The 12626-nt window shown below is 38.2% G+C and overlaps 2 protein-coding genes across 2 annotated transcripts; one reads left to right on the top strand and one right to left on the bottom strand.

The window, feature by feature from the left end:
* Positions 1-2088: 2088 nt before the first annotated feature.
* LOC149845844 (uncharacterized) lies at positions 2089-3358 on the bottom strand. The gene is made up of 2 exons (XM_089989468.1): positions 2711-3358; positions 2089-2169 (listed from the first exon to the last, which is right to left on the bottom strand). The coding sequence occupies exons 1-2, from the start codon at positions 3356-3358 to the stop codon at positions 2089-2091; spliced, it is 729 nt and encodes a 242-aa protein (XP_089845594.1).
* Positions 3359-5086: 1728 nt separating this feature from the next.
* LOC149845845 (uncharacterized) lies at positions 5087-7886 on the top strand. The gene is made up of 3 exons (XM_089989481.1): positions 5087-5605; positions 6311-6379; positions 7734-7886. The coding sequence occupies exons 1-3, from the start codon at positions 5087-5089 to the stop codon at positions 7884-7886; spliced, it is 741 nt and encodes a 246-aa protein (XP_089845607.1).
* Positions 7887-12626: the final 4740 nt, after the last annotated feature.

Genomic DNA, 12626 nt, shown 5'->3' on the forward strand with positions numbered 1-12626 from the left:
TCCTTTTATATGTATTTTGATGTGTACTTTGTTTTTTATTCACTGGAAATATAAATTGTTTAGGAAATATAAATTGTATCACGAGAATTTTTTTCTCGATATTTAATTTTTAAATATTTTTTTTATTTTTTTCCTTGTTTGTGATGGATTAACGACGGATATATCCGTCGCTAATTACTATTAGCATTGAATGTAGCGACGACTATAAATCCGTCGCAACACCAAAATCGCCGTATAGTAACGACGGCCTTGCGACGGATGTTGGCATTCATTATTCCGTCACAACTTAGCGATGGAACTGGCGACAGATACATTTCGTCGCTACTTAGGGACGGAATGGGCGACAGATATATTTCATCGCTAATTAGCGTAAAAAAAATCATGATGAAAGATATCCGTCGCTAATTCGACGTTAATCCATCGCTAATCTGTTTAGCGACGGATTAACGTCGGATTAACGATGGATTTAGGTCGTCGCTAATCCACAGGTTTCTTGTAGTGGAAGGCAAAACTTGATGATTGAATTTGAGCCAAAATGAAGATTGCATTTTGAAATATTTGAATTTGGGATAAAATTTGGGCTTTGAATAGCCCTAGGTCAAATGTCGACCAACTGGTTTCTTGAAGGATTTAGAGAGTGGGTCTCAGTGGTCAAAGGAAAGAGTTTGTAAGCGAAGGTGATAAATTTGAGGTGTTTACATGTGGTCATCGTTAATTTTCATTTTTTTGCCCAGAGATTTAGCTGCTAAATCTCGTGAGCGCACAAAAAAAATCGACAAAGCATCCCAGATGCTTCGTCGGTAGGATGTATCATCAAACACTTTAAATCCCCGTTAACACTTTAAGTGTTTGATACGGGTTGTTACTCTAAATTATATGTAGTAGGTTCAGATTCCGTGAAGTTACCAAGATAGTGGTAAAATCTCCAGGAAGATGCCGTTTCAGACAAAATGTTAGCCTTGCACATATTCTCTTCCTTATTTGTGGGATTATGGTGAACACCCCATGATCCTAATGATGCCAAAGCTAACCATACCAATAAATTTGTATTTGCAGCCATTTTTGGTAGAGCATATCAAAGAAAATGTCTAAGAGGGATAGGGGTGTCAATGGATCGAGCAACTGGATCCCTACTCATAACGGATCTTATTAGGGTCAGGGTTTGGTTACAAAGAAGGGGGGTCTGATTAACTTTCTGGGTCGAACCGTTTTGGTCCGGTTATTAAATGGGTTGGGGTATGGTTTACAAAATTTCTACCAAACTGAGTCCAACCCGGGTTCCGTTTAAGATCATCTGCAAATTTTCAATGTAAAAAACTTATAAAACAGTATTTTACCGGGTATGGGTCAAGTCCTATTTTTTTAATTCTTATCGTATCTGGGTATGGTTTTTCTTAAAAAAGTCCAGATCATACCCAAATCCGGATCTGATACCCGCATCACTTAGTTGGATCCAGGTTTGAACCAGCCCCGTTGACATCCCCAACCAGGGATCGGAAATTCTATTCACCTGCAGATCAATGATAAGAGATTGCACCAAAGAGAAAGATTAAGGAGCATTGGTAAATTTCTGTTTTTTCTCACCACTGTAGCCTGAAGAACAAAAAATACTGCATGTACTGCCTACTTGCAGCACCATCCATCTACCCGGCACTCCCTCACAGAAAAGTGAATCAAAGGTTGGTTGGGGAAATAGAGATAGATAGATAGATAGATGCGGTTGATAATATCAAAAGGCTTTTCGTTTCGTTGGATCCATCTGTCTTCACTCTTCAATAACGTGAATCGATACTAACCACTCGTGGATTCCAAAGGATGATAAGTGCATATTACACAATGAGCAAGGGCATTTGTATCAAATCATCATTACCAACAACAACTGAAGCTGAAAGTTCAATTGAAATCTAAATTAGATGGTATATTTTGACTACAAAATGACAAAAGAACTAAAGCCAGCTTTCCAAGCAAAACAGCAAAGTTGAAATCCCTCGTTCAAAGAACCATGATCTTCATGTAAAACATGTGAATGAACACATAGGGTAGAAGACAGACAGAGGGTACTACACAAAAAAGCCGAAGGCACTAGCATTAATCAGAGGCCGGCTTCGCCAGAAACACATCGGTGAGAACCGTCTTTGAGCGCAAAGATGTCTTCAGTATCTCCATACCCTATCAAACAAATAAAACACTTAGTTGCCTTATTCCAAAACCAGGCCATTTCTATGGCCTGTCATAGCTAGAGCAGGTAAACTAACCAAGATGGTCTAAGTAGACGCCTTCCGATTCTACAATGAGATTGTAACACTAAACCAAGTTCTACCAAACTGGGCTATTCATCGTGTATTTTATACAATATTATATTAGAAAATAAGTAAACAGGCCTTAATGAGCCCAATTTCAGGTGAGTTTCGTCTCAACTTAGTGAATTGAAGAAGTCCAAGCCCGACTTCAAGCTTGGTTCATTCAAGTAAACTAGCAAGCCAGTGCCGAGACTGAATTGTTGCAGTAGTAGGAGAAGCAAGTTTCACCTAGCTTGGCCCAGTGTATCAATTCAGTCCCGGCTTTATTAGAAGCAAGTTTCACCTAGTTTGAACCCGTGTCAATTCAGTCCCGGCCTTATTAGAAGCAAATTTCACCTGGTTTGAGTTGTTGCAATGGTCCTGTCATCCATCATCAATATAAGAATGGAAAACACAAGTAGAGGGTTTACCTCCTGCACTCCCACCACGACGATTCTCTCTTCCATGGCACCAAGGTCAATGACATTAAGCTTCTTCATAAGGGAGAGGCTAGAGATGGTGGAGAGAGGGGTTACGGACAAGTCGTCGGTTATGGTGTATGTCACCACTCCCTTCACAAATCCTAATTTCTCCCCTTTTTGGCTTTCATTGCTACTTCCATCCGACTGCAGAAAGGAGAGTTTCCTGCTCATTTGGTTGCCACATTGAGGGCAACGTGTGCCACAAGTGGTGGTCATGGAGGTTCCAGAGCATCTGCTGTTGCATTCATAGTACTGCTCGGACATAGGTGCAGCCTTCCATGGCAGTTGAAGGCTACCAGTGACGATCCTAGAAGGCAGAGGAGGGCTCAGAAGCTCGGTCTTCACTTCGTCAGGGGACTTGGATCCGGAGATGAAAGAGTTGTCCAGATTCTCCAAGCTTTCGAACAACTTCCCAATGGTGCCGGGAACGGATTGCTTCCCCAGTAGGCCAACTATGGTGCCCAAAGGCAATGAGAGAAGGGTGAAGAGAAAGTCCACTAGGTCTTTTCTTGCTTCTGCGAACAAGACTTTTCTGCTTTTACCATCTATCAGAAGCTTCAGAGGGATCCCAGCCATGTTCTTCTTTAGTTCCTCCATTTGCTCAATGACTCCTAACAGCGCCACGTCTTTTTCAGCTTGAGTGTGAGGTGACGATGAGATTCTCCAAAGTTCCGGCTTCTCATATATAATTAAGTAGGCAAAGTGCAGAAGGGATCAGGTGATCATGGCTACCACCTCGAGCCCCAGTTCCAACCAATCGCTATTGAGTAAGTGCTGGTAAAGTACTCATGATCTTTCTTGTTAAAGATACTATTAGATGCAAAGTGGCACCTTAGTGTTGTACACTTATGCTACTTGCAGCATTTCTTCGTGAAACTTGGCATCTTGTTTGGGTTCGGTGCTGTCTCATCACCGCCCAAGAGAACGTTTTGCAGTCGTTCTTCTAATCATTGCAGGGAAGTATATAACAAAATAAAGTTGTTTTGGAGGATGTCTCCGTTTCATTGCAATATGCATACAAGCCGAAGTATTGTTTAAAGAACGTGATATTTTAGCACATAATCTACTAGAAAAACATTGCATTTTAGAGCAAATATCAACGCCATAAAAACAGTTTCTATATTTTTGTATAACAGAACATGCACACACAGCACAAAGAAAAACACCAAAGATAACATGGTTCGGCTTCTCTCAAGCCTACTTCCCTCTCTTACAAGACGACAAGGAGATGGGGATTCTTTCCTCTGCTTTGCAATATTCTCTACAAGGTAACTGCCCAACAAGTTTGACATCATTCCCATTCACGTTGTTTTTTTCTTCCTATGATTTGGCCGTATCTTGAACTTTTCTTGAGACACCATAGCTGGGACGTACTGGATTGCAGTCTTCTTGGATTGAATCCAAACTTGATCCTCTATAACACACACTTCAAGCTGAACGGGCGAGAAGGGACGTGAAGCTTGTACTTGAGTTCCGCTAGTGTGGCTGTCAGAAGACGTTTGATGAAGTCAGCTAGCTAGTCTTTGGTAGAGATTACTTAACCATGAGTTCGTGCTTGGAAATGAGATCACAAATGAAGTGGACGATCATCTCGATGTGTTTGCGTAAATAACGAAGAACAAGATTTTGCCGCAATTTATATAGGCTTCTCATGGATTTTGTGATTGCTATGTTGGAGGATTTTGAGGGAAAAGTCATCGTGCGCCGACCGTTTGTTAAAATTCCTCGATAGGCTTCTCATGGATTGAGTCATTGAACTTTGATTTTGTGGTTCCTACATAGATCTTTACTAGTTGATGTTGCGGTTGGTACATGATCTCTACTAGGACTTCTGTTAATTGGCTTAAGCCCATGAGTAGGGCAACATTCGCCTGCATCTCTACACATTCATAGGCTACTCGTTCGTTGACATGGATCTTGACAAAATCTACCAGAGTTTCAAAATGGCGAACAATAAAGACCTGACGCAGCTTTAAACGCTACATGTATAATTCTAGAATTGATACTGCCTCCCCTCTCTTTTTTTCCTGTTTTGTTATTTTGGAAAGTCAGGCTAATGCCTTGGAAAATGTTTTCTTGAGCTGAGGCAATTTTGTTAAATAAAGTCAGGGTCGGTGTTTGGTGCCACCTATTTATGTTACTATTAAATACAAACTTCACCTTAAAGCTGTACAAGTACGAAAAGATTTCACCATTAAAGATGGTGCATCTTCTTCACTTTTCACATTAAAGATTTCACCATTCTTTCCATTCACTCTTTCTTTTTAACCATTCTTTCCATTCATGGCAGATGGCAGAGCATGATTCACAGCCATATACAGAACCATGCCAAGAGGTAGGTCAAGGTCAAGATCAAAATCAAAGCTTAAGAGAAGCCCTAGGATCCAGCTCAAACTGGTAGTAGACAATGAGAACAACAAGGTGTTGTATGCTGAAGCAGGGGCGGACTTCGTAGACTTCCTGTTCAGCCTTATTACCCTGCCGTTGTCCTCCATCTTTGGCCTGCATGTGGAGCAGCCCGAGGTGGGCTCGGTGGGGAAGCTCTTTGAGAGCATAGTGAAGATGGAGGAGTCTTTCTTTGTGGGTTCGAGATGGGAGAAGGAAGAGCTCCTCAGCCCAGCCTTGCCCTCTACCTTTGAAGGGTTAGACCTTGACTGGCCGTGTGAGGAGGGACCTGACCCGGTGATGGAACAAAGGGATGATGGGGGCGGCATGATGTATATGATAACCAATGACTTGGAGATCACCCCCATGTCCACCATCTCTATTCTTGCAGTTATGAAAATGTTTGATGTCAAGATTGAAAATGTGGAAGAAAAGATGATCACCATGGGGCAGGACGAGGTGAAACTCTTTGCCATTGTCCTTTTTCTTGGGTTATTTGCAAATACATACCTAGGTTTGTTACACGGTTCAATACCACTCATATATTTTATTGCAATGTAGAAACATGTCTTGATGTTTCATTGTTTTTTTAAGGAATCTTGATCTTTTCATTCTTATCCATGCCTTTCGAATGTTGGGCTCTAATTTTTAAAGAAAATTTAAGAGTATGAAAAACCACATTTTGATATTTTTTTTGATCGATTTACATTTTTTTTTTCTTTTGACATTTTGTCTGCTAAAGGTGCTTCTCAATCCATGATTGATCTTTTTGTTGCATAGGAGGAGAAAAGGAGAAAATCGAATATGTTTAGTTGGGTGGTATTCCTTTTTAGAAAAAAGGTCTTGTATGCATACCAGATTGATACCAGGGGATGCTTTGAGAGAGAGTAAAGTGGTGCATTTCACTCTCACATTATTAGCATTAACTAGGCTTAGTACAGTAGATAAGTGGTGCATCAGATAATTACTTGGATGAACATAACAAATTTCATGTATATCATTGAAATTTGGTAAAACATGGATAGAATTGATTTATTTATAAAATATGGATAGATACTTGTAAAGAACCTTTTTTCCCACCAATTATTGGAAGAATTACATTTTCTTTTTCGTTTACGACTGATCATAATACTTGTCTTAACATTAGTTGTTGGTGTTTGACAGAAAATAGACATGTTGAAGGCGGTATTCTCGTCAAAGAGTGTCTTCACAAAGGCTTTCCTGGCTCGTAAGGTTCATTATACATGCATATTCTTGTTTTTTTAATATTATATTATTGTGCTTCATTTCGCTTCTTTTTGAGGATTAATGAAACCAACTGAACCGGCTCATGGCTCGGCTTTGTTCAGCCCCATTTCCAGCTTATTAAGAGCTTCTAAAAGAGGCCAGAAATGCACAACTCAGTGTTAGGAGTCTGTACTTAAAAGAACACCTTTTAACAACACTATGATTTATTAAGGTGGTCAGCTTGATGAGTCTAGAGCTGGGGTTAATGCTAAGTTAGAATTATGGAGACAGACATTGGAAGCAAGAGGTTTTAAGTGGAGTAAGAGTAAGACAGAATACATGGAATATCGTTTTAGTAAGCAACGAAGTAGTGATGGGAGTGTAGTGAAGCTTGATGAGCACGAAATATCGGTGGATGATTCTTTCAAATATTTGGGATCTATCATTCAAAAGTATGGAGAAATTGATGGAGATGTAAATCATAGGATAAAGGTTGGGTGGATGAAATGGAAGAGTGCAACTGGAGTGTTGTGCGATCGTAGAATGCCATTGCGGTTGAAGGGAAAGTTTTATAGGATGACTATTAGACCCGCTTTACTATATAGTACAGAATGTTGGGCTGCCAAGAGACATCATATTCAAAAAATGAGTGTAGCTGAGATGCGTATGCTAAGATGGATGTGTGAAAATACAATAAAAGATAAGATTCAGAACGAGGAGATACGTAAGAAGGTAGGCGTTGCACCCATTGAAAATAAGATGAGAGAGAATCGTTTACGGTGGTTTGGTCATATTCGACGAAGGCCTAATGATGCTCCAGTTATAGAAGGATGGAGAAATGGGAAAATATATTAGTTAAAAGAGGTCGGGGTAAGCCTAGGAAGACATGGATGGAGGTGATAAGAAATGATATGAATGCTTTGAACCTCAGGACATGGCATTGGATAAAAATGAATGGAGGAGAAGGATTCATGTGGAAGACCCATAATGATTTTCTTTGTTGGTTCATATCGCCGACCCCAATTGTGCTTTGTTGTTGTTGTTGTTGTCGTCAGCTTAAATGTGAGGAAACTTTTAGACTCATCAATGTCAAAACCCCTTTTTTTTTTCTTTTCAAATTATAAAATTAAAGGAACTAGCTTGCTTTCGTGCCTTGGTGAGCTATGGCTTTATGGCATGCAGTAAACAAGCCGACTCAGAAGCATCAAAGCTCACTGGGCTTGTCTACCAGTACCACAGCCCCTAGCAACTATCTTGTACTAGTTTGTTCCCAAATCAATTGAATGCCTACTATCTTCCTCTAGCAGGAAAAGCGAATGCATTCACCTGAGCCCACAGGTATTCGGGCTTTGGTTCGAAGGGAAAGAGTTGTGAGGCCCAGAAGGAATTCAAGAGGGAGCGTGCGGTCTCCAGCAAGCAGAACGCCCAGAGGAAGATCGGTTTCACGTGGACGAACAACCAGAGGACAAATTGGAGGAAGGAGGGGTACAGGGACTGCGAGTGGAAGGGCTAGAAAAAATGTTAGGAGAGGAGGACGAGGCCGAGGAGCTAAGGCTCGGTCTTCAGCTAACCGTGGGCGCAGGGTTGGGAGAGGAGGGAGGAGGACAAGTCGGAGTGCAACGCGACGCAGAACACGAGCTTCCTCAGCCGACAGTGCCGAGAGTGGTGGTGGAAGGCAGCTGGGTGGCCGTGCAGTGAAAATTGAGACAGATGACGAGTAGAGGATGCAGGAAATTGCTGACTAATTAAGCTATGAAATGTTATGTGCTAAAGTTGTATGCTTTTGAGTTTTGGCCTTGTTTACTTGTCCCTTATTTTTGTCCTTCTGCTGTGTATATTTGCCAGTGCCACTGCTTGAGAATCGTTGTTAGTTTTTCTGTCAGAGAAAGAAAGAAAAGAGGTCGTATCAGGGAATGGCGAAGACTCGAAACACAAATGGTTAAATCTGATGTTATGAAATCATCACCATCCGTGGCCTCCATCCCCACCATTCATTCCCCCAAACGATGGGGCCCACCAAAAGGGCTGATGTCATTACACAGAGGCCGCAGATCGATTTCAAAACACAAACACAAAAACAAAAATTGTTCTTTTGGCATATCACAAAAAAAAAAAATCATTGTTAGAAGTTTTGTCACATTTAAATTGAAAATTAATGCGTCCAATGAACGTTATACATAGCTGAGAGATGAATGACACGCAAAAACCTTCAAAACGAAGGGTCGCCAGTTAGATGATGGAATTTTTTCGACTCAGTTTCTTATATATAGATGAATGGACGGTCGCGGTTTTGCTCAAGGCACAAAGTGTTTGGTGGTGTAATGCGTGCCTTTTGGGTATATTTGATGGCTTGTCCAAGGTGACTAAATTGATTATGTTTGCTCCGTAACAACAGCTTCAAGTTCAACATCTGTTTGGACCTACTCAAATATTATTTGATCATGTATATATTTTAGGGTTTATTTCATACTAAAATATGCATGATTTCACGAAAAAACATATTAAAAACCTAAATTTATGTTAGTTTCGAGTAAATATGTTAAAATAATTAAAAAAATAAAAAATACTTGAAAATTAGTTTTGTTTTACAATTTAGTATATATTTTAATGTTTGTCATTAATGTAGTAGTTTTAGTTTTTAAAAAATAATAAAACATTAGAGTTAAAATAGAGATAGATTTTTTTAAAATATAGGCAAAAAGAGGTGTTTTGTAAATATCTTTTTGTTGACAAGGTTGTAAAATGAAAAATTCAAAAATATTAAGAGTTAGAAATTAATTTTTTCTCTCTCAAATTCTTTTAAAAACCTCACGAAGGGGAGGGAAGAAGGGTCTTTTCACGAATTGCTATTTGCCCTCTCTTCTTCCCCTTCCTCTCCACCTCTTCCTCCTCTTCTTCTCCTTCTCCCTCTTGTTCTCATCTTTCTTCTTCATTTTGTCCGGTGGAGACAACCAGCCCGGCGGCAGCAACCGTGGAGGTCAACCTCTTCTTCCCAACCCTTCCCTACGGTAAGTAATGTTTCTTCTTCTTCATTTTCTTCCTCTTCTTCTTCTTTTGTTCTTCTCATTCCTCTTATTTCTCATTAGATTAGTTTAAGCTGAGATAAAATCAAAATAAAGTGACATCGTAGATTTAGTTTCATCTGATTTTTGCATTTTAGCATTCATTCAAATCTTGTTTTACTGTATTTTGATTCAAAGATTTATAGATCGTATTTTGATTTGAGTTCATAGGCATAGTTTCATTTCCAGATTGCTTTTCAATTTTAATTCATATGCATTGTTTTAGTTAGGATTGTTCGATCAGATATTCATTTTGAAACATTTCAATTTGCAATGTGTTGTCATTTGCATCTAGATTTTTTCTTTTCTTTCATTCATTTGTGCATTTCTCACCTAATCTAGCATCATTCGTGCATTTCATTGCATCTAAATATCATTGCACACCTGAATTCATTGGATCATGAATCTGCATTTCCTGAGCTGCCGGATTTGCATTATAGTTGTCGAATTTCCACTGTTTACCAGCATTTTGTGTTCACCGGCAGAGCAGACTTGATCTAACGTTCTGGAATCACCTGCTTCTGTTTTTGTCGGATTTGAGTATGCATCCACCATGAAAGCATCTCAACTATCAGGATTGATTGGAATCATTTGCACTTGTCCGGCTATAATCATTTGATTTCCGGCAAGGAAGTGTTAGATCACCTGATCTACTGATTTCCGACATCTTCATTAAATTCCTGCTTTGCATTTTTAATTCCCCGTTTGATTCCATTTCATCTTAATTTCTTGTTTTCATTTGTTGCATTTTTTTTCCTTCCTTGATTTCCTGTTTTTCAAGTGATTTCCTGTTTTTCCTGTTTGCTTTCATTCTTTGTTTTTCTGTTTCTTTTTTATCTCTCGATTTCTTGTTTTGCATTCGTTGATTTGATCTCATGTTTTGATTCATTTTCTAACTTCATGTTCATTTCCTGTGTTCCTGTGTTGCTTTACATTCCGGTTTCCAGTTTTTTTATTCTACAAGTCGATTTCCTGTTTTTCAATTCAATCATTTCCTGTTTTTTTTTTACAGTCCTTTTCCTGTTTTTCTGGGTTTTTTTTTCATTTTTTGTTTGATTTTACAAGTAATTTCCTGTTTTTCTTTCAAGTCACTTCCTATTTTTCTGTTTTTCAGTCTCGCAATTGTCAATTTCATGTGTTTAGTCATTGTAATTTCTGTTATTAAATTTTTGTTTTTTATTGCATTGCATCTCTTGTTTTTCATTTTCTTCCTTTCATTTTCTGTTTTTCAAACACTTCATTTCCTGTTTTTTTTTAATCATTCATTTCTTGTTTTTTTTTTCTTTTTTTGTTAATCATTCTTTCTCGATTTTCTATTTTTCTCATTCAGTCATTTTCTATTTTTTTTTTTTACAGTCCGGATTTCTTGTTTTTCTGTTTTTTTTATTTCATGTTTGTTAAAGTCATTTCTTGATTTTTTTTTCTTATATTCTTTTCCTGTTTTTTTTTAAGTCATTTCCTATTTTTTTTTTCAATACTGAATTCCTGTTTGTTCAATCTGTGTTTTTCCTGATTAGTTTTTTTTTTACATGCTGATTTTTCTGTTTTACATTATAGTCAATCTTAGTTTTTCCTATGTCTTTATGTACTGAATTTCTTGTCCTTTTCACTCATTAATTGCATGTATTCTTCATTCTTTGTTTTTCATTCATTGATTTCCTATTTCAATTTCACATGCTTTTAGTTAATTGAGTAAGTGTTAGTTGTTAGTTAAGTAAATTGTTAGTTGATTAGTAAAGTGATTAGTTAATTGTTAGTTAAGTAAGATAATTAGCATTGTTAATTGCTTTGTAATTAGTTAGTTAGTAGTTAGATTTAATTAGAAATCATTTTCATTTAAAATTGGCATTTAGATTTCTTTCATGATTTCTTTCGTATTCTTAGCATTTAGTTAGTATATTTTGTTTAGTATAGTTTCTACTTTTCTCTCTTGTACTGCTCGTGTTCGTTTGACTTGTGAAGGATTGCACAGGAGTGGAGCGAAAGTGATCGAGTGACACAGAAGCACAAGAATAGAAGACTTTTGCTTTTATTTTAGAATTTAGGAATTTAATTTTGGGTTTGTAATAAAGTCTTTTAAGCCCTCTACGTAGGGTATTCATTTGTTGTAATAAGTAGTTAATTAGATTTCTTTTTCTTACTTTTTCATTTTGGCAATAAAATAAATAGTAGTTTAGTTGTTTGTTTGAATACGAAGTATTCCTGTTCCCTAAGTTTGACCTGGTCTCTTCCACTAGTGAGAATCGGTTTTTATTATTTGATGTCTAGCTTTCACATGATTTTCATTTAAATATCTTTTCAAAACTATAACATCTTCAAAAAGACATCAAATTTTTGACGATGTTGCCGGGAAACAGTGAAATACGAGTATTCACTTTATTGCCTAGTGTTTGCTTTTTGTATTTATGTTTAGAACCACGTGTATGCATACCGTAGAGACGAGCTTACTTTTCTACACAACCCACCGACTAGGATCCCTTTAGAGGTGATTGTGTACGATTGGTACAATGCATATAGATTTCATTTTTTTGCATAATCCCTGGTGTGTGCAACTGCATGGTGTTTGTCTATTTCTCATTTTTTAGTTTACTCACTTTGTGGTTTGCGTGGTTTGGTCGCTAGCGCGTTAGTTAGGTAGAAAAACCCAAATATAGGATGGTTGTTGCATCGGTCTACGTCGAGGTGCATGCAAGGGCGATGCTCACTTGACCCCGAGTTGGTAGAGCTGATTGAGGACCCAGAGTCCCTTATTAGGAGAGCCCAGAGAGCTACAATCATGACTAAAGATCAGCAGATGATTCGTCCTCTTAGGGAGTACTTCATGCCCAACACCTATACTCCTGCCTTCTGCATCACAAGACCTGATGTAGGAGCAAAGCATTTTTAGATTAAGACCAGTGTAATTCAGATGCTACATTCGTTTTATGGCCTTAGTAATGAAGACCCATATCGTCATCTCGATGAATTCCTTGAGATTTGTCCAACAGTGCGAATCAACAATTTTGGAGACGATGCTATGAGGTTAACCTTGTTTCCCTTCTCTCTGAAGGATAAAGTCAAGCATTGGCTGAAGGCGTTAGATACAGTTTGAATTACCATGTGGGAGCATATGCAAAGAGAGTTTTTAAAAAAATATTTTCCAATTGGTAAGATTAACCAGTATCGAAAGGTCATCACTAGCTTTTCACAAA

Source organism: Nuphar pumila, chromosome 2 (genome assembly GCF_984573655.1).
Source record: "Nuphar pumila chromosome 2, dmNupPumi1.hap1.1, whole genome shotgun sequence".
NCBI classification, from domain to species: Eukaryota; Viridiplantae; Streptophyta; class Magnoliopsida; order Nymphaeales; family Nymphaeaceae; genus Nuphar; species Nuphar pumila.